Consider the following 23,108-nt stretch of genomic DNA (forward strand, 5'->3'; position numbering starts at 1 on the left):
CCCGAAAGGTTAGGGGGCGCTTTAGCTGTCTGCTTCTCTTGGGGCATTTTTCTCTGCCTCCTGGGGTGTCCCTGACTCAGAATGGATTGGCAGGTGGTCTGCTCTTGATGTGTTGTTAAGAAAGGGAGGACACTTGAGAAAGCTTTGACATCATCTGCATTCTCTTGCCGCTCAGGGAAGGGGGGCGGGAACCTGTGTTTTAGATGCACACGGAGGTAGAAGTGAGGATGCTGAAGGAAGTCCCTGGGACCTGGGATCTGACTTCCGACGTGCGCCGAGGGGCAGAGCCTGTCTCTGGTCGTGGCTTCTCTGCAGAGAGTAGAGCAGGTGCTTGTCAGTTGTCACCAGATGGGTCCCGACTGACGCCCACGCTGCGTGTGCAGAAGGGGATTTCCTAGACTGTGCTTTCCAAAGCAACAGACTCGGGCTCACGGCGACCCCACAGGCAGGGTAGAACTGCCGCGTGGGTTTCCAAGACCAACTCTCTATGGGAGTAAAAGCCTCGTCTTTCTCCTGCAGTGTAACTGGTGGTTTTGAACTACTGACCGCGCAGGTGGCAGCCCGACAGGTAGCCACGATGCCACCAGGGCTTCTACTGGAAGCAGGTTACTAGGCCCATCATTCTTTTTTTCAAATATACTATCTTTTTAAATTTGCTATTCATGTTTTAGCCTGATTAGCTATGGGACATTTTTAAAGGTATATTTTCAAGCAAGTTATACCCTGTAATTTTAGTTTTTTACCATTCCATAAAAAGTATTTTGTATGTTCGATGCAGACTTATTTTATTCTATCAATTATACCTACAATAAGTTTAATGACTTAAAGAAATCTCAATTATCTTATCATAAACAATTTTGTTAATAATATCATTGTACCTAGTGCTGTTTTTTAAGTCATTTTATTGGGGGCTCATACAATTCTTATCACAATCTATACATCCATCCATTGTGTTAAGTACACTTGTACATGTGTTACCATCATCATTCTCAAAATATTTTCTACTTGAGCCCTTAGTATCAGCTCCTCATTTTCCCCCTCCCTCCCCCACCATCCTTCCCTCACAAACCCTTGATAATTTATAAATTGTTAGTATTTTTTCATGTCTTACACTGACCACTGTCTCCCTTCACCCACTTTTCTGCTGTCCGTCCCCCAGGAAGGGGGTTCTAGGTCGATCATTGTGATTGGTTACCCATTCCTCCACCACCTTCCCCATCTCCTCCTGGTATGACTACTGTTGTGACTGGTCCTGAGGGGTTTATCTGTCCTGGACTCCCTGTGTTTCCAGCTCTGATCCGTACCCGTGTGACTGAGTTTCCTAGGAGAGCCGTGAACATGTCACGTTGCTGCTGTTGGGAGGGGCCTTTGGGTCAGACCCAACTCGGAGCAACTCTAAGCTCAGCAGCAGGACACACACACTGTTTTTATGTCTGGGGTCAGCGATGCAGCCACCGGTCAGTCCGACTTGTCGTGAGAGTCTTCCTCCTTCACACTGCCACGCGGCTTTGCCAAGCGTGGCGTGCTTCTCCAGGTGTGCCAACATGCCCAGAGTGCTGAAGAGGAGACCCCACCATCCTGGTCTCCAAGGAGCAGACTCTGGCTGTACTCCAGACAGACCTGCTCCTTCTCTTGGCAGTCCAGGGCACTCTCAGTATCTTTGCCAACGCCGGATCGGGTTTTCTTCTATCTACCTTATTTAATCACCCACCTTTCCCGTGCATATGAAGCAATTGAAAGCACCCTGGCTCGCCACAGGCCCACCTTAGTCCTCAAGGTCCATTCTTGCTTCCCAACACTTTGAAGAGGTCTCGTGCAGCAGAGCCGACCTGCCTAATGCCATGCGGCCTTCGATCCCTCCACTGCTGCTCCCATGAGACTGATTGTGCAGACGAGATCCTCGACCACTTCGGTCTTTTCTCCACATGTCATCGTGTTACCTATTGGTCCAGTTTTAAGGATTTTTGTTTTCTCCACATTTAGTTACAATCTAAGCCAGGAGTCCTCAAACTACAGCCCGTGGGTCACATCCGGCCCGCCGGGTGTTTTTGCCCCGTTTGTTTTCTTACTTCAAAATAAGATATGTGCAGTGTGCATAGGAATGTGTTCATAGTTTTTTTTTTAACTATAATCCGGCCCTCCAACGGGTCTGAGGGCCAGTGAACTGGCCCCGTTTGCAAAGTGTGAGGACCCCTGAGAAGGCTGCAATCCTTGATCTTCATTAGCGAGTGCTCCACCTCCTCCTTGCTTCCAACAAGAAGGGAATTGGAACATAGAATGTGTAAACTGTAAATCTAGGAAAGCTAGCAGGCATTTGTCAGAAATGAAATGGAATCTCTGAAGGTTGATATCATAGGCCCCGGGGACCTGAAATAGACTGGCATTGGCCACTCAACCCACACACGGTGTACTCTCCCAGGTGTGACCAACTCAGGAGGCATGTGTTGCAGTCATTGTCGAAAAAACGTTTTAAGATCTATCTTATCCGCTGGATAAACAATCTGGAGGAGGGAGCAACTGGACTGATGGTTCCCGGGGGACACAAGAGAGGGGGAGGCGGGGCAAAGGAAGGGGAGTGCCAACAAACCCAGACACATGGGAGTGGGCATGTGTCCCGCCTCCAGCGAGCTTTTTATCTCTTAGGCCTCCAAAACGAGGTCATCAAGCTGCGACCTGATTGACAGGCTAGACTCTGTCCCTTCACTCTAAGTCTCTAATTGAAAACAGATTATGTAACTACCACAAAAATGTTTTTAAAATGGTGATGGCAAAAAATAAATTAATTAAAATGAATGAAAGAAAATGATGATGACAACATATGTATAAAAGTGCTTGACACAGTGGATATATGGATGGATTGTGATAAGAGCTGTAAGATCCCCCAGTAAAATGACTTATTAAAAAAATCCAAGCAACATCTAACTTGATGTCTCGTGCTGGATGTGACAGTATGTTAACTATGTGCATACAAGAGCATCTCATTGATATAAGGATTACTCAAATTTGTGCAACAACAATCGAAGCCAGTGAGGAAGAAATTGAAGAATTCTACCAACTTCTTCCATGTAAAAGCGGTTAAGCCACACTCAGGATGCACTGATCCTGGTGACTGAAGTGTACAAGTCGAAGACGGAGAAGGCCCGTCCTTTGGAGAGGAGGCCTTGGCGCCCGCAGTTACACCAACCTACTCTCTGAGGATGCCGTGAGTAAGCGTAAGCAGCAACTATACAAGTGGACCTCGCCAGATGGAAACACACAGGAACGAGACCGACTGCATCGCCTTGCTTTCCATCCACAATCCATGCTCGTGGGAGCAGCAATCAAGAGATCAAGCAACTGGGGTCAATATGCCAGATGAGACGTCTTTAAAGTACGGAGGGACGAAGGTGTTGCTCGACCCAAGCCTTGGTATTTTCCACCCCTTCACAGACGGACGCTTGTGGAGTTCAGCCGCGACTCAGGAAGACCGGGGAAGAATCGCTGCATCTGAATTATGGTGTTGGCCGAGAATGCTGACTGCGCCCCAAGAGCAGTCAGTCCGCCTTGGGAGGAGTACAGCCGGAAGGCCCCTTTAAGCATGGTATCAGGATGGCATGGTATCAGGAGATGGCATGGTATCAGGCATGGTACCAGGAGATGCCAGTCCCTGGAGAAGGCCGTCGTGCTTGGTAAAGTAGATGGGCAGCGAAAATGAAGAAGGCCCTCCAGGAGGTGGGTGGACCCAGTGGCTGCAGCAATGGGCTCAGGCAGAGCAGGGACTGTGAGGGCGGCGCAGGGTCGGGGACGATGTCATCCTGTGGGGCCCGGGGTCTCTCCGAGTGGGCTCAGACAGATAGCATCCGATGACAACTACAGCGGATAGGGCCAGCCCGTGCACAGAGGTGCATAGCAAAGACAGTGTATTGCGGGGGGGGGGTGCTCTATTTTAACAGTGTGGAACTGCAGGCTGCCTTTGCTGTTTATCTGAATATTTTATTCTCACCCCCTCCCTCATGGGCTTTTGGATGCGGAATCTCATCTCGAATTCCAGAAATAGAGCTTTGGCTTTTCCGTGCTGCGGTTACTGCACGGCCGTCCCTGCCACGCGCGGCGTTCACGTAACTGGGCTTCGGGTCCTAGGAAGGTCATTGCTAAATCCCTGGCTTCTGCCAGAAGGGCTTCCCACTCTGGAGAAGTTCTCCTCCCCACCCCCAGCCCCAAAGGTGGCTGACTCCTGAAACATGACAGTAAGCAGCCAGGGAGGCAGGCATTGGCTCCTGCTTCTGGAAAAAGCAACCTTGTCTGACTATCCCTGAACTGATCCGAGGCCATTCAGAGTCTAATAACCACTCCACCGAGCATCCCTGCTGTTGCAGCATCCCTGCTGTTAGAGGCAGTGGCCTCTGGGCCTAAGAGAGGTGTCGGTGACAGCCCTGTGGTGACCACAAATGGGCCTATCTCTCCTGGCAGCAGCCACAGGACTGCCACATCTGTCTCCATTTCTGGGCAGGGAGGTGATGTGACGATGTCACCTGATCCTCTGGAGGGTGGGGTGGGGGTGACTCGGGGATCTGCACGCTTGGATCAGACCCTGGCCTGGTCCTCGCTGTAGCAGTCTGGCTCCTGAAGTGGAAATGGGCGGCATTCAGCTCACGCAGGAACCTTTCCCTGCGGTGGCCCCTCGTCCACTGCCTGTGTCATTGACTGTCCCTGGTCCCTGCTGCCTGGCATCCCCCTCGGTCCCCTCTCAGGCTCCCCAAGGGAGCTGGCTCCGTCTGGGCACTTTCACTGTGTGTCTTAGAGCCATGGGCTGAGCTGCTGAGCTCACACCTCTGCGTCCGGGTGCAGGGCTCATCTGCATTGGTTCTCTCTTCACGAGACCCCCCCCAACCCCCACAGCTTATTGCGGGATGCAGGTTGTTAAGGTGATGGGCGAGCACTGCCCATGGCGGAGTCACTGTGCAACCTGCAGGCGTGCATCCTCCTCGACGGCTGCAGGCGTTGCCAGGTCTGCTGCCAGGGGGCGGGGGGTGGGAGATGCTAGCAGTCCCATGGTGTCAGGAAAGCTTCTGGAAGATTCTGCACCCTACATACCTGGCAATAATCAACCACCAGGGACCCAAAGGCCATCCTCTAGCCACAGTCGAAGCTCAGACGTGTTGGGAGAAAGAGCAGGGGGATGGAAGCAGGACACGGGGAGGGAGGGGCCGTGCAGTGAGCGGATGGGGCAGTAAATGCCAGGGAACCCAGCACGGATGGATTGTTGACTGCGAAACTGATGGTCTGTGCTGTTCACCTTCACCCGGTTCACATGGAAAAGTTAACAAGGGAAATTCTGCAGCCAAGAAAGGTTAGTCCATAGCAGCCTCGGGGGGCCATGGGGGGTCAGGGCCCATTCACAAGAATAACCACTGCCGTGAGATGGCTGCGGGGACGTGTGACCCGCTCTCCATTGCGCTGTGGGCCTGGCGAGTTAGGCGCCAGGACAGGTCTGCAGTGGAAGGCTCGGACCACAACACACTGCAGTGCAGAGCTCAAGGCAAGGCCTTGGTGGTCACTTTAGCCCACTGGGCATCAGCGTCCTTGTGCATCACTCGCCTTGTGCCTTGGAGGGTAGCTCAGGATGCCTGGATGAGGTTAGGAGAAAGGCTGACAGCAGAGGAAGTAGGAGCCCTGGTGCCCAGTGGGTGAACATGTGGCTGCTAACCGAGGGATTGGCGGTTCGAGCCCACCCAGTACTGCACACGTGCTAGACCTGGTGATCGGCCGCCCTCAGGGTTGCAGCGTAGAAAATGTCACGGAGCCCACGGGGTCCCTCTTCATTGGGACCAATGTAATGGCACCCCTCCCAGTGCTAGTGCCGCCAGTACTCTGGGTGGCAAAGCAAATAACTGACCTGTGTCCTCGCTGATTCCGGAGAGCTTCGCACTATCCCCCAGGCTCTTGGGTTGAACCCTTTGTGAAAGCTAGGAAATATCTGGTGCATCAAATAATCACTTCGGACACATTGAAATCCGAGTTTCCGCTTGTTCACTTTAGGCGGAGCAATTACCCCTAAAATTCGCTGCCATCAAGATGATGGCGACCCATGGTAGCCCGCAGGACAGGTTAGTCCTGCAGCTCTCTAAGGGGGCAGACAGCCTCCCCTCGCTCCAGCGGGGCACCTGGTGGTTTCGAACTGTTGGCCTTGCTGGTAGCTCCCGAATGTTTGACCCACTACACCGCGTAGGCTCTGGGACATGTTCTTATCTTCTGTTTTACTATGAGACTGTTAACATAGAAAACCAGTAAGTACCTGACACGTAGGTAAGCAACGAAAGCAAAAGCAAATAGTGCCCACGGAGCAGCTGGCTTGTGGGGTCTCCTGGGTCCCTACGAGCAGAGTTCCCGGCGGCTGGTTTTTCAAAGGGCTTGCCAGACCATGCTCCTGAGGTGTTTCCCAGCAGACTTTGCAAACCTCCTGTTTTTCTGTCAGTGGCTGCGCATGTTAAACACCTGCACCACTTACCCAAAACCTATTGCTGTCAAGTCCGTCTGGCTCATAGAGACCCTATAGGATATGGCAGCACGGCCCAGTGGGGTTTCTGAGACTAAACCTCGATGGAAGTGGACTGCCCCATTTTCCTTCCATACAGCTGCTGGTTTTTCTGAGCCGCCAACCTTTGGGTTGTCAGCCAACTGCTTCAACCATCATCCTACCTGGGCACCACTGCACCTCTGCTGCACCACCTCAACCCAAAAAACACCCAAACCCACTCCCAGCGAGTTGATTCTGACTCATGGCGGCCGTGTAAGGCAGAGTCAAACTGCTCCTTAGGATTTCAGAGATGATAAATCATTATGGGAGCAGGCCCCTCCATCTTTCCCCTACGGAGCTGCTTGTGGGTGTCTGCAGTTAGCATCGCAGTACTGAATCCGCTGTGCCACCAGGGACCCACGTAGGGACTCCTCAAGTAACAAGTTAACTACTTTCAGCACCCGCCAGCGGGTTCTCGAGCTCGGTGCTTGCTGCTTCGTCTGTATCGATGAATGGAATCCTCCTGACAACTTGCTGCATTGTGCTTATTCCCCACTGACCACCCATCTTGCTCGCCAACATTTCCATTTGACCTCAGAAGCATCCTATGTCCTGACAGTTTTCACACCAGCAGTGTTGTCTGGTGGTAACGGATGCCAAGGTGCGCGGCAAGAGAACGCTGTCTAGAATGGTTGAGGATACGTGTCCGCTTGGCTGAATTAGGATTCTCAGTGGCGTGGCATTTATGTAATCATGCAATTTGGCCAGTTATGGTTCTATAGCCCGGCAGTTGAGTAATGACACCATTTGGCTGTGATGTCATGATGTAATCATCCTCCATTGTGTATAAGACCAGTGTTTGCATGACGACCGGGTCTTTGGAGCTCAACCATGTTGGTGGGTGAGGAGCTGGTGTTTACTATGAAACCCTCATCTTACAGCTGAGAATGCAAAGAACTCGTCCACATTTGCACACCCGGCCAGACTCTTGATTGGCAGCTCCTCTGCAAGGCATTAGCCCCCGCTTGTGATGGGGGGTTCCCAGGCAATAGTTGCCCGCTCCTCGTTCGGGCTGAGAGCAGGGCTGGATGGTCACCACCTTCACTGCTCTAGCCAGCGTACCCTCGCCTCACACCTGGGCATCTGTTCCTACCGGACACTGTTGCTAATGTGCCACAAGGCAATTGGGTGTTAAGGACGCGGGTTGTAGGTGACAGGGAACCTGTTCTTTCACCCAAACAGAAGACAACTCGATAACCCAGGGCCCACAGCAGGCTGGAGAGTGGGCTTGGGCACAATTCAAGGCGGCAAGGCTCCTGTCCTGCTTTGGAATGCCAGTCTGCTCAAGAGGGCCGCACCACCTCTGACAGTCCTTGTGGCTGTGGCCTCAGGATTGTCCCCTGGGGTAACATCAGAGCCCAGGCCACGTGGCACTCTCTGCCTCCCTCCCTCACCCTTGGGCTTCATTCCTGGGAAGCAAAGAAGCCGCTTCCCTTCTATCCAGGGCATCTTCTTTTGGAGAAAACCACAGCGTTTAGAGAAGCCAGGTAGCCTGTGGAGAGTGGAGGGCCAGCGACAGGGGGACGATCTCAGTAGCCATACGTGGCACTCCAACACAGGAAGGTGGCACAAGCATGGCGACCCTCCAGGCTGTTACACACCAGGTGACCCCAAGGAAGGAGGAGCCACTGGGCCACAGCTAACAGCAACAGCGGGCTGGTAGCGCCCAAGGGGCAGTGATGGCTAAGCCCCAGGAGTCTCGTCTTCCATGTGGGAGACCCAGATTCGAGTCCCGGCCGCTGGACCTCACCCATCGCCAGTCAGTGTCGCTCTGACGAGGAACAGCTTTCAGAAGAGCTTCCAGATTAAGAGGGGCCCCAGCTGCTGGCTCCTGCTGTGCCAGGAGCCTGACACCCAGCATTCAGAAAGAAAAAAAAAACCCTCTCCCTTGGGGCCCTCAACTGGGTGCTCCCCCAGTTCCCTCCGCAGAGCCCGAGAGCCTCCTCTTTCTGAGGGCTGGGCTGCCTTCCCGGATTCTCCCATCGCCCCTGGAGTGGAGACCGCTGCACCAATGAGTTAGTCCATCCCTTCGACTCCATTCCCGTGACGACGTTAGCCGTGGGCAGAGGGAAGCTAGGATGTGCCGGCACTTACAGCGGCTAGCCTTTGGAGTCAGAGCAGACGGCCTGGCTACCTTGTTTCTGGTTTTTGTTTGTCGGGAAAGTAGTTGATATGTATCATCCCTCTTAGCCAAAGGAGGCAGCAAGTGGATCTGAATGTTGAGATGTCTCTGTGTAGACACGTAAGTGACGTGACTGCGGGGCTGGCGGAGCAAGCCTCTCTGCGATGGCCCCTCTGTGCGTGCCCGTGCGCCTCCCGCAGAGCGGCCAATGGGAAGCCCACTCTGGTCCACTTCCTCTTCCTCTCGCCCCACCCGGCTCCTCTCTTCCCCTTAATGAGTTCCCCAAAGCCTCTGGCTTGACATCACTTGGCATCCGCTCCGAAACATCTGTTCTCTCTCCACCCCGACCCCCACCCCCTCCCCGCCCCAACCTATTTCCAGCTGGAACCACTCTGCACCTGGATTAGCCCCCTGACCCCACACCCCGCCCATGATTTGCCTCCATTGTCTTCTCCGCAAGCAGCTCTTAGGGGTTTCCCTGCGCTCCCTAAAGGCACAGGGGTGGCTAAAAGAAGTCCCACTCCATCCTCCAGGCTGCTAGGAGGTTGAATTGATGCCACAGCTGCAGGGTGTTAAAGGCTTCTTGTGGCTTCTTGGCGCCCTGGTGGCTCAGTGGCTACGCAGGGTCGGCAGTGGAGACCACCATTCCAGTCCCCTGAAGAGTCACGGCTTCGGAAGCTCATAGGGGCAGCTGGACTCGGTCACCCTGCGTCGCCATCCACCCAGTGGCAATGAGTGAGTGTGGGTCTCCGGGTAGCAGAGCAGGCCAGACGGCTCTGGGGCCAGCTAGGCCACCCTCTGGGGATCAGTAGCCAGATGTAATGAATAAAACCAGCATGCCCGGTGTCTCAGAAACACTAGTTTCGTTTTTCTCCCACATAAAGCTGTGGGGAGCCCCGCAGCCAGCCATGCACCCCGCATTCTGCCCCTTGGGTTACTGCTGCTTGTTTTAAAACGTTAAAAAAAAAAAAGACAAAAAACCCAGCGGCCCCATCAGGTAAGCATTGGACTAGTAACTGCAGGACCAGTCGTTCAAGCCCACTGACCGCTCCAAGGGCGGAAGGTGAGGCTCTCTGCCCCCTTTGAGACTTACACAGCCCCAGGAGCCTTCTGCAGACAGTCAGTGTGAGTCAGAATCAACTCGCTGGCAAGGGGTCTTGGGCTTAACCCTGTCTTATTGGATCTGTTGGGCTCAGGCACCGGAACGGTGGTGAGGGTGGTGCAGGGCCGGGCAGTGTTTCGTTCTGTCGTGCATGGGTCCCCTCAGGTCGGAACCTACTGGATGACACCTAACGACAACATAGTAGACCTTTACAGAGGAGATAGCTGCCGGGCACAACCTCCACAAGAAGGCGGTCTCTTTATCTGAAGGCACCTGCTTCCCCAGGGGAATCTTCTATCAGGGCCTCCTTGCTCCAGGGGCCTGCTCCGGATGGTCTCCTCAGTCCCTGCTCCTCGCAAATAAGGAATCTGGCCAGGTGTGCAAAGGTGGACAAGTTATGGGGGCGAGAGCGTCAGGAGCCCAGTGGGGGTCACAATGAAAGCCAGGGCTGAGGGAAGGAGGCAGAACACCTTGGAGAAGAAGCTGACATGTCTGACTCTGGATGACTTGGCTCCAGCCTGGTTCCCATTCCTGCCCCTGTACCCAGGCCTGTTCTGCACCGGACCACTTGGCATTGGCAAGCCAGAGGGTAGTCTTTCTCGGCCTCCTGGCTCTGCTCCTGTCCCTCCTCGTCCTCCAAGGCTATGTCCATGTCATGTCCAAGGCCAGCTCAGTCACCACTCTTCTGGGACCTCCTTTCCCCCGCCCTGCTTGTGATCAGCTCACCGTGGAACCATCCGATTCCCTTCCACGGCACTTGTAGCCTTGACCTTGCACGTGAATTGGGTGTGTCTCGCTTCTTGGTCTTTTGCCTAAGATCGAGTGAATCGTGTGTGGCTGCCTCTTTTCTCTGAAAAGCGTTGACCCGTGGATCGTCCCGGTCCTAGGCACAGCACACGGGACCCTGGTGGAGACCATGTCTCCTTACCCCAGGGAACCAGTGTTGTAGGCCTCTTCTGTGTGTGTGTGTGTGTGTGTGTGTGTGGCCACACACCCACCCTTGCCCAGTATCGACCTCCGCCGTCCTCACGCATCTTCTTTGTTCTTCTTTCCCAACCAGTGCTTGGAAAGAGCCATGAAGTTCACTTTCGAGGAGTCCCACCTCTGGTACCAGTTTGCCCTGTCGCTGATGGCTGCTGGGAAAGTGAGTCCCTCTCCGTCACTCGTAGCAATCCGGGGCACGGGGAATGGAAATGCGGGGCGGGGCCGCTCCTCAATGAGCAGTCAAGTCAGTGACCAGCCGTTAGTTGGGGGCCAGCGTGGGCACGCGTTGAGAGGAGAGCAAATCGGCGGGACGGGCCCTCTTTTCGCGCTCACACCCTCATCGTGTGAGCAGAGGTGGCCGAAGGTGCGAGCTTGTTCTTGGCAAGGGAGAGCTGTCGGCCATCACTCAGTTGCATCAGCAGCTTCTCAGTGCAGGAGGAGTGGAGCCCTGGTCGTCAAGCAAATGCGATCGTGGGCAGAAGGGATTTCGCACAGCCCTCGCCCCTGATGCACACCCTCCAGATAGGGGTAGCTGTTGTTACTCCGGTTCACCTGGGCCATTTGGGGGACAGTCACATCTGAGAGGGAAGCTTCAAGATTGTAGGATGGCATGCTTATAACAGCACACACCTGCCTGTCCCATCCCCCAGCCCCCACTCCCAGCCCACATGGGCTTACTGTCATGATGGCCACACACACAGGGGAGACACTTCTGTCTGTTCGAACCGTGGGCCACTGTCCCCAGGCCTCCCTGGTTGGGCTCAGGGTTGGAAACGCTCCTGAAGAGGCCCTGTCCTCCCCAAAGCCCTCAGGAGGTGCCCATGCTTGGCCCCTGCCAGACCTCTGAGTTTCACAGAGATCACCTTCTCTTGACCAGTCTGCTCGGGCCGTGAAGGTGCTGAAGGAGTGCATCCGGCTGAAGCCCGACGATGCCACCATCCCCCTCCTGGCCGCCAAGCTGTGCATGGGCCCCCTTCACTGGGTGAGTAGCGGGCGCTCGCCTTGGGGTGGCACCCAAGGGCAGGGCTCTCTCCTCAGCATGGTGCTCAAGGACCCCATGACTAGACATGGCTTCTCTTTGGCATGGCACTTGAGGGTGGGGCTGCCAGCCTTTTTGGGGTGTTTTCATGTCTGGACACAGAGAATGATAGTCAGTCATCAGTCACCAAAAGACAAGGTTCTTTGGAGCTGTTAGACCCCTGACCAGGCCAGCAACCTTTTGAGACTCTCCCACTCATTCCAAAGATTGGGATTTTCTTTTTATTGTTCACGGGCGATAATGAGTGTGTTAGTCCGGGTAGACTAGAAAAACAAATTCATAGACACTCATATGTGTATAAGAAAGAGCTTTATATACAAGAGCAATTGTACATTAAGAAAGCATCCCAGTCCAGTCTAGTCCAAGCCCACAAGTCTGATATTAGCCCCTATAGCCAATACCAGTCTATAAATTCTTCTTCAGACTCACGCAACACATGCAATGATGCCAAATGCAGGAAGATCACAGGTCAATGGGTAGAAAGTCTTGTGGATCCAGTGGCAGTAGAGGCATCTCAGCGCTGGCAGGGGTCTCCATTGCAGCTCCTTCAGCTCCGAGGCTCTGACTGCCATCAGCCTGTCTCCCTGTGACTTGTCAACAAGAATGTCTCTCTGGTAGTGAGCGTGTGCCCCGCCTCCGGCAACCTCCTTAGCGTCTCCAAATGCGGTCATAAAGTTAAGACCTGATTGACAGGCTAGACTCCACCCCTTCACTCTTAATCCTTTCGCATTGACAACAGATTATGTAACTACCACAATGAGCTAGAACTAAAACCAGATTCCCGCCTCCCGTGCATCTTGCTTTATGCCTGTGCTATGGAACCGGAAGGTTGGGGAACACCAAATCATTCGTTGGTTGTCAGCTGAGCCCCGGTGTTTCCGGAAAGCCAAGAATCACCCACTGCTTCAGCCCATGTGCAAATGTATCTCTGACGAGCCCAGGCAGCTCCCCCTCCCCCTCCCTTCAGGTGAGGGTTTGTATTTAAATATTTTTATTCACACTTGAAAGTGGGGCAGCCCGGTGTCGAATAGTTCTGGTCCCTCCAAAAGCCATCGCTTGGGCAGAAGATTGGAGACCAGGGCTCCTTGCTGTTGGAGGTGCAAGGGGATGGCCCCCACCCCAGATGGGTTTTCACTTCTTCCCTCTGCCTTCCCCTCGAGATGGGGTTAGTGCTAAAAAGGATGTGCTCGAAGGCCCCAGGCACCTTGCTTAGGTTCCCCTCGCCCTGATCCTTGGGGTGTTGGCTTGTTGGTTTGGAAAAGGCCAGCGTCCAGAGGTGTCCCTGGTACAGTGTTGCTGCTGGGCTTCGGGCTGACAGTCAACCTGATTCTGCAGGGCTTTGTGTTCGCCATGCGAGGAGCCAGTGTTTTCTGCGGACTTTAAAAATAGATCTTTTCTTTTTATAATGATGAAAAGGCCCCACAGAAGTCAAGGGTATAATCGACTCCCGTGGACTCTCACCCAGCTTCCTTCACCACCCTCAACATTCTGTCCTGCTCAGAAGGAACAGATCTGATTGATTGTGGGTTTTGTTTCTGGTTGGGGCCTCAAGTGAATTGTGCAAACGGTCCTGCTGTGGGTGGAGGTTTCAGGTGCCTGTGTCCTCGTCGGAATCTGCTGGTGGGAGATCCACGTGTTGTGTATTGTAGGCGGTGGAGGGGGGAGGGGTGTAGTGGGGGGAGATGGAGTTTAGCAACTGTTAACAGCTTGTAGAAAACGATTTCAAGTCTAAATAGGTGCTTTTGGGGGGAGCGGCTATGAGGAGGGCTGGGAGGGGAAGGAAAGGCCCAAACACAGACGGTCCCAAGAACTCTGTCCTGTGAAATGTGACGTCATTCACCTACTGCAAACCCGCCCCAACCCCATGACAGAGCCCATCAGTCCCAGTGAAGATGAAGCAGTGAGGCGCCTCAGAGTGACCGCGGAGGCTCCGCTAAGCGCAGCCGTATCAGCAGGGTGGCCTTGGAAGACTGGGCGCTGTTTGGAAAGTGACTCATCAGAAATTCGTTTTGATGGTGGCTGCTCATGGCACCCCGTGCTGGAACTTCGGCTGTTGCTTTTAACTTGGCTCCTTTTTCTTCCAGCTGGAAGAGGCCGAAAAGTTTGCCAAAACAGTCGTCGATGTGGGAGAGAAAACATCTGAGTTCAAGGCCAAAGGCTACTTAGCTCTGGGGCTCACGTACAGTCTGCAGGCTACTGACGGTGAGAGGCATGCCGGGCTAGTGCTGTAGGGTCCCAGTGCTGCTGTCTTCTCTGCCTGGGCAGGGGGGCAAATGGGAGGGGAGGGGGGCAGATCCATGAGTCCGGAGGCCCCCATGCACAGGACAAGATGAGCAGGGGCTGGGGAGAAAGAGGGCAGGACCATCCGCTTCCAGGGAGTTCCCCGAGCCGGTCTGGGCCCGGCCCTTCTCTGTGCCCACTTTTTGATTCTCAGAAGTGTGCACACCCAGGCCACGAAGTGCTGCTGGGGGGCCAGTCTTGCGCCAGCTTCCCACACTTCATGAATGGGCCTGTAGGAAATGCACGTCCATCTAGCATTTGCCCGGCTCTGGTCATGATTCCTTTTAACACGCTCTTGTGAAACAGAGCACCCGTGGTGGCTCCAGGCGGGCACATGCAGGTATGAAAGGGCCGGATCATGCGTTACCTGGTTGAGCGGACCTGTTGCTGACGTCAGGCTGGGCCCTCCACCCAGAGTCGTCCTTCTCTGGGTCACCGGGGCTCCCGTCCCTTTATCACGTCCAGATGGAGCCAGGCTCCCCCACGAGGCCAGGAGACCCTTCTTTCTCAGTGTTCACCTCTCATTTTTTAAAAAATGGTGCTCATGTGCCAGGATGGGAGGACAACAGGATTTCCCACTCCTGTAAAGGGCTCCAGCCTCGGAAACGGACGGGGACAGTTCTACCCTGTCCTCTGGGAACGGGGACAGTTCTACCCTGTCCTCTGGGAACGGACTGGAAGGCAGGGAGTCTGGTTTTGGGTATGCCTGGGCATGCACCGAGTGACCACCCCACTCCCTCTCTTCCCTTGCCACTGCCCCCCAGGCTGTCCAGTGGGTCAGAGGGCCCCAGGGGAGGCTGGGCTGTGTCTCCCACCTTCTGCAAGGCCAGGCCCCGGCCTGGTTTAGAACTGGGTGCAGGCCTCCTTTTTGGTGTGGGATGGGTTTTGCATTTGTCCCAAGCTTGCTGATCTCGCATGCCACTGACTAATCGGACCTTTCTCTTAGCTTCTCTGCGAGGGACGCAGGAGGCCCTGCAGAGAAAGGCGCTGCTTGCATTTCAGAGGTGAGTGGGTGTTTGTCTCTTCATTCGGCTGTACATAATGACACCAAAGTATGATAAGTATAAAAAGAAGAGATATTTATAAAGATTATGTAAACAGCGTTTCACCCTCCGGAAGTCTCTCGCCTCCAGCGCCGAAGAGAAAGCATTCCACGTCGCCGCATCACTTGTCGCCGGGACAAATCTGTGCGCCTGAGCCGCACATTGCCTTCAGGCTTCCTACGGCGCTCTCAGCCCTCACATCAGTGCTGTGCACGTCGCGGGAGAGGGAGCCATGCCTTTATTAAAGACATTCGTCATCTGCAGTGGGACCACCGTTTTGTTTTCAGCCGTCCCACCTCCACCTCCCCCTTGTTAATGTGTCCAGCTGCGGCTGCTACGTGAGGGAACGAAAGAGCCAGGCTGTAGGATCATCTCAGATGTGGGCCCGGCAGCACAGTCAGCCCGGCACGGCCAGGCTCCCGGCCCCACCACGCTCCCTCACGACTGGAGCTCATCTGGGATGTGGTGCCTGTCGGCTTCTCATAAACTAAAAGCAAAAGGCCCTCACTGCCATCAAGGGGATGCCGGTGCAGCGAGACCCCATGCGGTGGACCAGAAGTGTCCCTGTGGATTTCCTAGACTGGAGACCTGACGGGAGTAGAAAGCCTCACCTTTCCACAGGGGGGTGGCTGGTGGTTGAGGACGGCCCACCTTGCTGTTAGCAGCCCAAAGCGTAACCAACTAAGCCGTTGCTGCTCCAGAGAGTTGTTTATGGAGAAAAATGAAGGAGGGAAACCAGGGACATGAACATTCTGGACTTGTTTTAAGCATAATTTGTGCATATTGAGTACTTAGGAGAACTTGGAATACGTGAGAGATTCTACCTGTGATTCTGGTTTCAGTGCCGTGCTTCAGTGAGAGACTGAACCTTGTGATTTTTTTTTAAGTGGAGCATTCAATTTTTTAACCAATTCTTTAAAAAATTTTAATTGCGTATGTTTATTTTATTATATATGTAACATCCTGTGAATTATATTCGATGTTCCTGTGAAGATTCTGCTGGTTGGAGCCAACTATAAAACCAAGATGATAAATTGAAATCCAGTTAGGAGAATATGAGTCATCATTTAAATACCAGGGAACTAAACAGTTTATGTAAAGGGCAGAGATGGTCAGGCAGTCTAAAAAACATAGGAAGGGTTTCATCAATAGAAACTATGCACCAAAAAACAAACCCACTCACTCTGAGCGACCCTAAAGGGCAGAGTAAAACGGGTTTCAGACGCTGCTGAAGCCTGTTCACTTTGGGAGACCCTGCTGGCATTTGAAATGCCAGCGACCTTGCTTCCAGCCACACAGCCACGCAGAAGCCACCATAGTACAAGCCACGGACAGACAAGGGCTGGCTGTCTAGCTTGCCAGGGGTCATAGTCAAACAACCGCGGGTTTCGTTTCTCCTGAAGGAACCCTGGTGATGCAGTGGTGATGTGCTCTAACCAAGAAAGTTCAGTGGTTTGAACGCCCCCCTGCCCCCCGCCGCCACCCCCACCCCCAGCCACTCCGAGGGAGGAAAATGCGGCACTTCCAAGAATGGAGTGGATACGTCAAGCCAGGGAGGATTGATACATTTTTTTTTAATTTTGAATGCAAAAATGATGGTATGTAACCCTTATCTAATTCACAATAATATATATATATTAATTTAAGCACCCTTATAATGCCCACTTACATTTAGAATGAATTCAATAACAGTGGATTTGGTTTGGTTTGACGAAGCCCATATAGGACTTTTGTTATAATTATCTGCTACTGACTTGCGATCCAGGGACAAATTTTAGTTAAACCAATAACCGTAGGAAATCATCTTACTGCGGGGTAATTGCTAATCATTCTCTTCCTGACAGTGTAATCAGCCGGTTGGGTTTGGGGCACTGATGGAATTGAGACGACCGTTCCCCGTGTCGTACACGCAATGACAACTCAGCCACTGCAATTCTCTGCTCAGGGCATTTCTGTGAGGAAATCGTAAGGACGTCATCGAAAGTGTGGTCCGGTATTTACATGTGACAGCAATGCACTGCCATTCATATAAAACACAGGACAGCGTGTCCGTGTTTAATGTAGGGAATCCTTAAATAAATTGTCAGACAAAGGTGGAATGGAATTTTCACATGTGGCAGTCTGCTTCCATAAAAACCAACCGCCTCACCTGTCCTACAGGGTCGCTGTGAGTTTGGATCAATCCACTGGCACTGGGTGCGATCTTTTCAGACTGTACTGCTCTAACGTGATTCCTGTTACAGGTCTGAGAAATCACTAAGATGAAACCCACTGCCTGAAACCATGGCCCGCGATAGGAAATCTAGAATTGACATGGATTCTGTCGCCTGAACCACAGCAGCTACATCACATGGATTTCTTGGAACTAGGTTGGGAACATGAGTTCCCTCAGTAGAACGAGGCTGTCTCTCATAGCATATAGATCCGCCAGCATGTGAATGGGCCTTGGTCCAGGGGGCCAATGTTGCTTGGTCTCGGTTAGTCCAAAACCTTTTATTGCCCCCCACCCCCCATGCCCTCGCAGGCTTACTGCTAACACCTTCACTCTCCTAGTCCCAGGCTGGTTTAATGACTAAAAGTCCCCAACTCTTTTTGGCATCCAGGTCTCCAGTCTCCTTGCTAAGCTCCTGATGGTCTTCTTCACTTCCATTTCAAATGACTTGGAGAGTTCCATTCCCCAGCCCTGGATTGTCAAACCCACAGCCCCTGCCTAAGGAAGTGGCCATTACATCCGTCCCCCCTCTCTGAGATCGGGACATGGCACGGGCTCTCTGGCAACACCCTTGGTGGTGGCCAGCCTGCAGAACCTTGTGTTACACCCCAGCTGTTCCGTTGGCCGGAATGCTTTCTTGTTCCGTTGTATCTTCGGTTTTAGTTCAAAGAGATTTTCCCAGTGTTAGTTCACATGGGAGTGAAGAGTGTTGGAATCGCGCTCAGCAAACAGACAGGGGTCCTGCCAGCATCACGGATGACACGCTGGGCTGCTAAGCAACCACAAAGTCAGCAGTTGAAACCCACCACCCACCCAGCTTCTAGAAGGGAGACGACGCTCTTGTTTCCATAAGGATTTACAGCTCGGCAGTGCTACTTTGCCCCGTGGGTCACTGGGAGTCAAAACTGACTTGATGGCAGTGTTCTTTTGTGTGTTAGTCTGGGTAGAGTAGAGAAACAAAATTCCTAGACACTCATATTTGATATAAGAGAGTTTTATAGAAAGGGTAAGTGTACATTCAGGAAGCATCCCAACCCAGTCCAGTACATTAGCCCATATGTCCAACACCGATCTACAAAGTCCTCCTCCATCTCATAAAACACACACAATGACACGGACTGCAGGAGGAAAGCCGAGTCAGTGACTGTGTAAGCATCTCAGCGCTGGCAGGGATCTCTATACGGCTGCTCCAGCACCCAGGGCTGCATTAGGGTAGGTCCATGTGGCTTCTCCTCAGGGATATCTTGCAGGAAGTGATCCTTGCCAGCTGAAGCAGGGATCTGGTTAAGGCAGCTGCCCCCTGGTCCAACCATCAGAGAACAAGAGACCCGAGAACTAGAAAGGTGAGGCTCACCGAGCCATTTATTTATTTATTGTGTTTATTTATTGTTTATTGGCCAGGTTGGCACAATAAACCTTAACGATCTCATTTTGTTTGCTTGTTTATTTTTTTAAAAGAAAAATGGATTATACTGGGATTCCAAAAAGCAGACCCATTGCTGTTGAATCAGCTTATGTAAGCTCAGCCCAGGCAGCTCAATCGGTCCATTGGGCCTGCGTAGACGTGTCGATCCAAGCCGAAGTGCACTGCGTGGTTAAGCTGATGCAGAGTCATAGTGCCCCATCAGACAAAGTAGAACTATTTGGGGTGGGGGGGGCAGGATGTTCGAGGCTGAATTCCCGGTGGGCCTTTCCCTTCCATCAATGGGCTGGTGGTGTCTGCCAAGCTTTCGGAAGGCGCTGGCTTGACCCAGGTAGCTGCCCCGTGGGCTCTCCCTCCTCCCAAAGAGAGTCCGAGGAAAGGTGAGAGGGCATGGCCCAGCAAATGCCCCGCAGCAGGCAGACAGACAGACAGACGGTGGCTCTCTCTGAGCCTAGGCCTGAGCAGCTCCAAGGGAGAGGTGCCGTGGAGGCTTGCGTGTCAGCCAGTTAGGGTGCTAAGAGATACGGGAAGCCCAGACCCACTTCGCTTTCCCATCTCCTGGCTTCAGTTTGAGGGGGACCCCTTTTGTGTGCATATGGTCATCAATCCCCCCCACCCCAGGCCTGGCCGAGGCGGAGCAGTTTCCCAGGACAGGGAACTTCCAGACCCAGGCATGTTCGTCACTGTGCTTTAACTCCTGCGAAGTGCCGGAGTAATAATAGATGTAACCAGGCTGGTATAGTTTGCTCTCCTCGTACCAGCTCTCATCCCCTGCTGGCTGTAATCAGGCCAGAAGGGGGCTTTAAGGGTTTGAAACAATGACAGGGTGACAAGGGACAGAGGCCAGACCTCGGGTTCCTTTGTCCTCAGTTCTCCTTCTGCCTCTACCACCTCCGTGCTCGACTCCTGGACAAGACGGTCCACCGTCGCTGCTTCCACACTGTGGTGACCAGTGGTACTCGCATGGGGCTCCCCGTCCAGAGAGAAGAGGCAGCAGCGGCTCAAGGTTCAAGGTTCAGGTTTTGAGGACATTGGCACTGGGTTTGAAGAAGAGCTCTGGGGAAGGCCTCCAGGTGCTCTGGGCTGCGGTTGAGGGAATCTGGGGTTTAGGCCCTGCCCTTCATTAGCAGCCTGGCTTGCCTCTCCCAGGGCCCTGTAAACGGTCACTTTGGGTCACCCCAGGACAGGGGGGAGCTCCTACAGGGCAGGCCCTGGTCTGAATCCTCTGGGCACGCAGAGGTTCTCGTGGGCCATCGGTTTAGTTGTGACTCATACACTAAAGATGCAAAGAGGCGGCCTTGCGGCTGTCGTTATGGGTCATACAGTGTCAGTGCCATGGAGTCGATGCTGACTCACAGTGACTACAGGACAGGGTCGAACTGCCCCCTGTGAGCTTCTGAGACCGTAACTCTTTACAGGAGTAGACAGTCCTGTCTTTCTTCCACGGAGAAGCTGGTGGTTTCGAACTGCCGACCTGACGGTTAGCAGCCCGGTGCACAAACACTGCACCATCAGTGTTCCAACTCGTCCACTGTAGGCACCACCGAAGGTTGTGGATGATGGATGGACGGAAACCCTACTGTGTGCTGACCACTCCAGCCCACTGCCTGCTAGTTGATTCTGACGCCTAGTGCCCCCACGGGACGGAATAGAAGAACAGAACTGTGCTCTGCAGTGTCCAGACTGCCCTTCAGCACCGGAGCACACCGCCTCAGCTTTGTCCCTCAGAGCAGCTGGGACCCCGGACCCTGCTGTCGGCAGCCCGACCCTCAGCCCGCATCGCCACCCGGGCTGCTTCAGACCACATAGGTCCTGCAGACTGTTGTGGGCGGGTGGACGCTTCGGTGACCCAGCTGTCTGCCGGAAAGAAAGGTCGTCCTTTCTCCACGGAAGAGAAACCGAAGAAACACAGTGTGGCGATGCTCTGAAGAAGGATGTGGCTGGTGAAGCTCCCAACGGTGACCCGGAGGCTAGTGGACGTTGAGGTCTCTGGGTTCCTCTCAGCAGCCACACCAGGTGCTCCCTCTATGGAAACAGAGGTCCATGGGTAGCCCAGCAGGCTTGCCGCTTTCTGGAACACGGGTATCCTGCCTGGCACTGGCACCGTGGCAATTTCTGTGGAGCACGTGGGTTGTGGGCAGAGTCGGGGGTGGGGGGCGAGGCTCGGCCATTCTCCGGCAGCTGCACAGACTCGGCATGTATTCCCTGTGGCATTCTCCTCGTTTGTCTCCCAGAGGCTCGGGCGGTCAGTTTAACTCATCAGCCCCATGACCCAATAGGGTTTTTCCAAATGCGTTCACCTAAGTTATGCCTCATTGAAAATTCGATAGTAGAACATCCTTCCTTGGCCAAGTTGGACAATTTTTAGAGTTCCTTCAGATGTTGCCCAAAGGCACCCAGAAATTTCTAGGTGTCCAGCTCTTCCAGTTGTTTCATTCACAGTACGCTCAATGGCCAACAGTTAGTAATCTTTTGATGAGGCCGGGCCAGGGCCTTTGGCTAGAACCCTCTCTTTTGCACACCCCGAGTTTACCCCAGACCACTGCCAGCTCTCCGCTTGGTTGGTGTTGGGTAGAGGAAGCCATGCTTTGATTTAACTTCATGTGTGGAAGGAAACACACACACACACACACTCACCAACACCAAGCTGAGAAAATTAAAGCTCTAGGCAATTCTTTTTGAGAGCTGATTCTAAACCACTTGGCATCTCTGCCTCATTCATTTCTTACTCACTTTGATTCCTAAAGAATTGGGAGAGACAGAAACCATTGGGTGCCAATTGTGATAGTTAGGTTTATTGTGCCAACCTGGCCAATGAACACATGAGAGATTCATTGAAGGGCAATTTAATTGAAGGGCGGAGAGATGAATGGCTCGGCGAGCCTCCCCTGTCTGGTCTCTTGCTCTCTGATGGTTGGACCAGGGTGCAGCTGCCTTAGCCAGTTCCCTGCTTCAGCTGGCAAGGCTCACTTCCTGCAAGACATCCCTGAGGAGAAGCCACATGGACCTACCCCGATGCAGCCCTGGGTGCTGGAGCAGCTGCGTGGAGACCCCTGTCAACACCGAGATGCTTACATGCTCACTGATTCGGCTTTCGTCCTGCGTTTGGTGTCATTGCGTGTGTTTTGTGAGTTTGAGGAGGACTTTGTGGATCTGTGTCAGACATATGGGTTAATGGTGAACCTGCGAGCTTGGACTGGATTGGGTTGGGATGCTTTCTGAATGTGCACTTACCCTTTATATAAAACTCTCTTTTATACATATATGAGTTTCTGTGGATTTGTTTTCTCTAGTCTATCCAGACCAACACACCAATGTTATACTTGATGAGCACTAAGGAAAAAGTTCTTCAGTGACAAATGCGCAGGAAAACAATACTTGTAAAATAATACCAACCACAATGTGTCGAGTCGCTCTTTGGCCTCCATCAGGCGCTGTCAAGAATGACACAAGCAAATGTTTACATCAATCGGTTTTTTGAACGAAGGTGGTCAGAGTCCCAAGGCTGTGTCTGCAGCAAGGGCGCCACGAAGATCCCCAGTGGCTACTGGCATCCGTGATCAACTAGCTCCTTTGTCCTGAGACCAGAAGAAGCTGGATGGTGCCCAGCCACCATGACTGAGCACTGTGAACCAAGCAGCTGGGTCTGTAGAAACTGATGATCCAATGGAGCAAAAACAAAACAGCGATTAAGCTCTCATGGACTCCTGACTTTCTGGAGCCAAGGAGGCCAGATGACCCCCCGAAACAACTGCCCATAGATCACTTTTAAACCTTAAACACAAAATGATCCTCTGTAATTTTGAAATCAAGCGATACTTTAGCTTAACCAGTTAAGAATGTCTGCCTTGAGCATTGTGTTCTCTTAAGAACTGCCCCTGTGGGCTCAACTTCACAACAGCAACTGGAAAGGTAAGAGGCGCCTGATGGGTGGTGAGCTCCCGCTGATGAGGGAGGAAGGACCCCACAAGGAGGGTGAGAACATCCGCCCGCGAAGAATGTGGCTGAACAGGGAGGAATTGTAAGTTGTAGGTTCTGCTGTGCGGATGTTCTCCTGGGTTTATGCCTTTTCAACAACCATCACAATTAAAACCATTGTTTTTAAAAACTGGTGAAATGGACTATGTAGCCTTGGTATAAAAAATGCAAATGTGAAGCCTTGTTTGACGAAGAAAGCAAAAACAGCCTCTCTTGTGTACTCAGAACCCCCCAAATGCTTGTTTCCAGGGCCCACAACCTGTCGCCTACAGATCACCAGGCCGCTTTCTACCTGGCTCTGCAGCTCGCCATCTCCAGGCAGGTGAGGTCCTCCTTCCGATGTCCACTTCCGATTGGCATGTTCTCTTC

General features: G+C 53.0%; 1 protein-coding gene across 2 annotated transcripts in view; it reads left to right on the top strand.

Annotated features, from left to right (window-relative positions):
- TTC7B (tetratricopeptide repeat domain 7B) overlaps positions 1-23,108 on the top strand; it is a 253,479-nt gene that overhangs the window by 130,399 nt on the left and 99,972 nt on the right. For both annotated transcript variants that reach the window (XM_075530524.1, XM_075530525.1), the window contains exons 10-14: positions 10,841-10,924; positions 11,642-11,746; positions 13,888-14,005; positions 15,030-15,087; positions 22,989-23,061. In XM_075530524.1, coding sequence (XP_075386639.1) covers positions 10,841-10,924; positions 11,642-11,746; positions 13,888-14,005; positions 15,030-15,087; positions 22,989-23,061 — 438 coding nt within the window. The remainder of the gene's footprint in view (positions 1-10,840; positions 10,925-11,641; positions 11,747-13,887; positions 14,006-15,029; positions 15,088-22,988; positions 23,062-23,108) is intronic.

This window comes from Tenrec ecaudatus, chromosome 14 (genome assembly GCF_050624435.1).
Source record: "Tenrec ecaudatus isolate mTenEca1 chromosome 14, mTenEca1.hap1, whole genome shotgun sequence".
Lineage (NCBI taxonomy): Eukaryota > Metazoa > Chordata > Mammalia > Afrosoricida > Tenrecidae > Tenrec > Tenrec ecaudatus.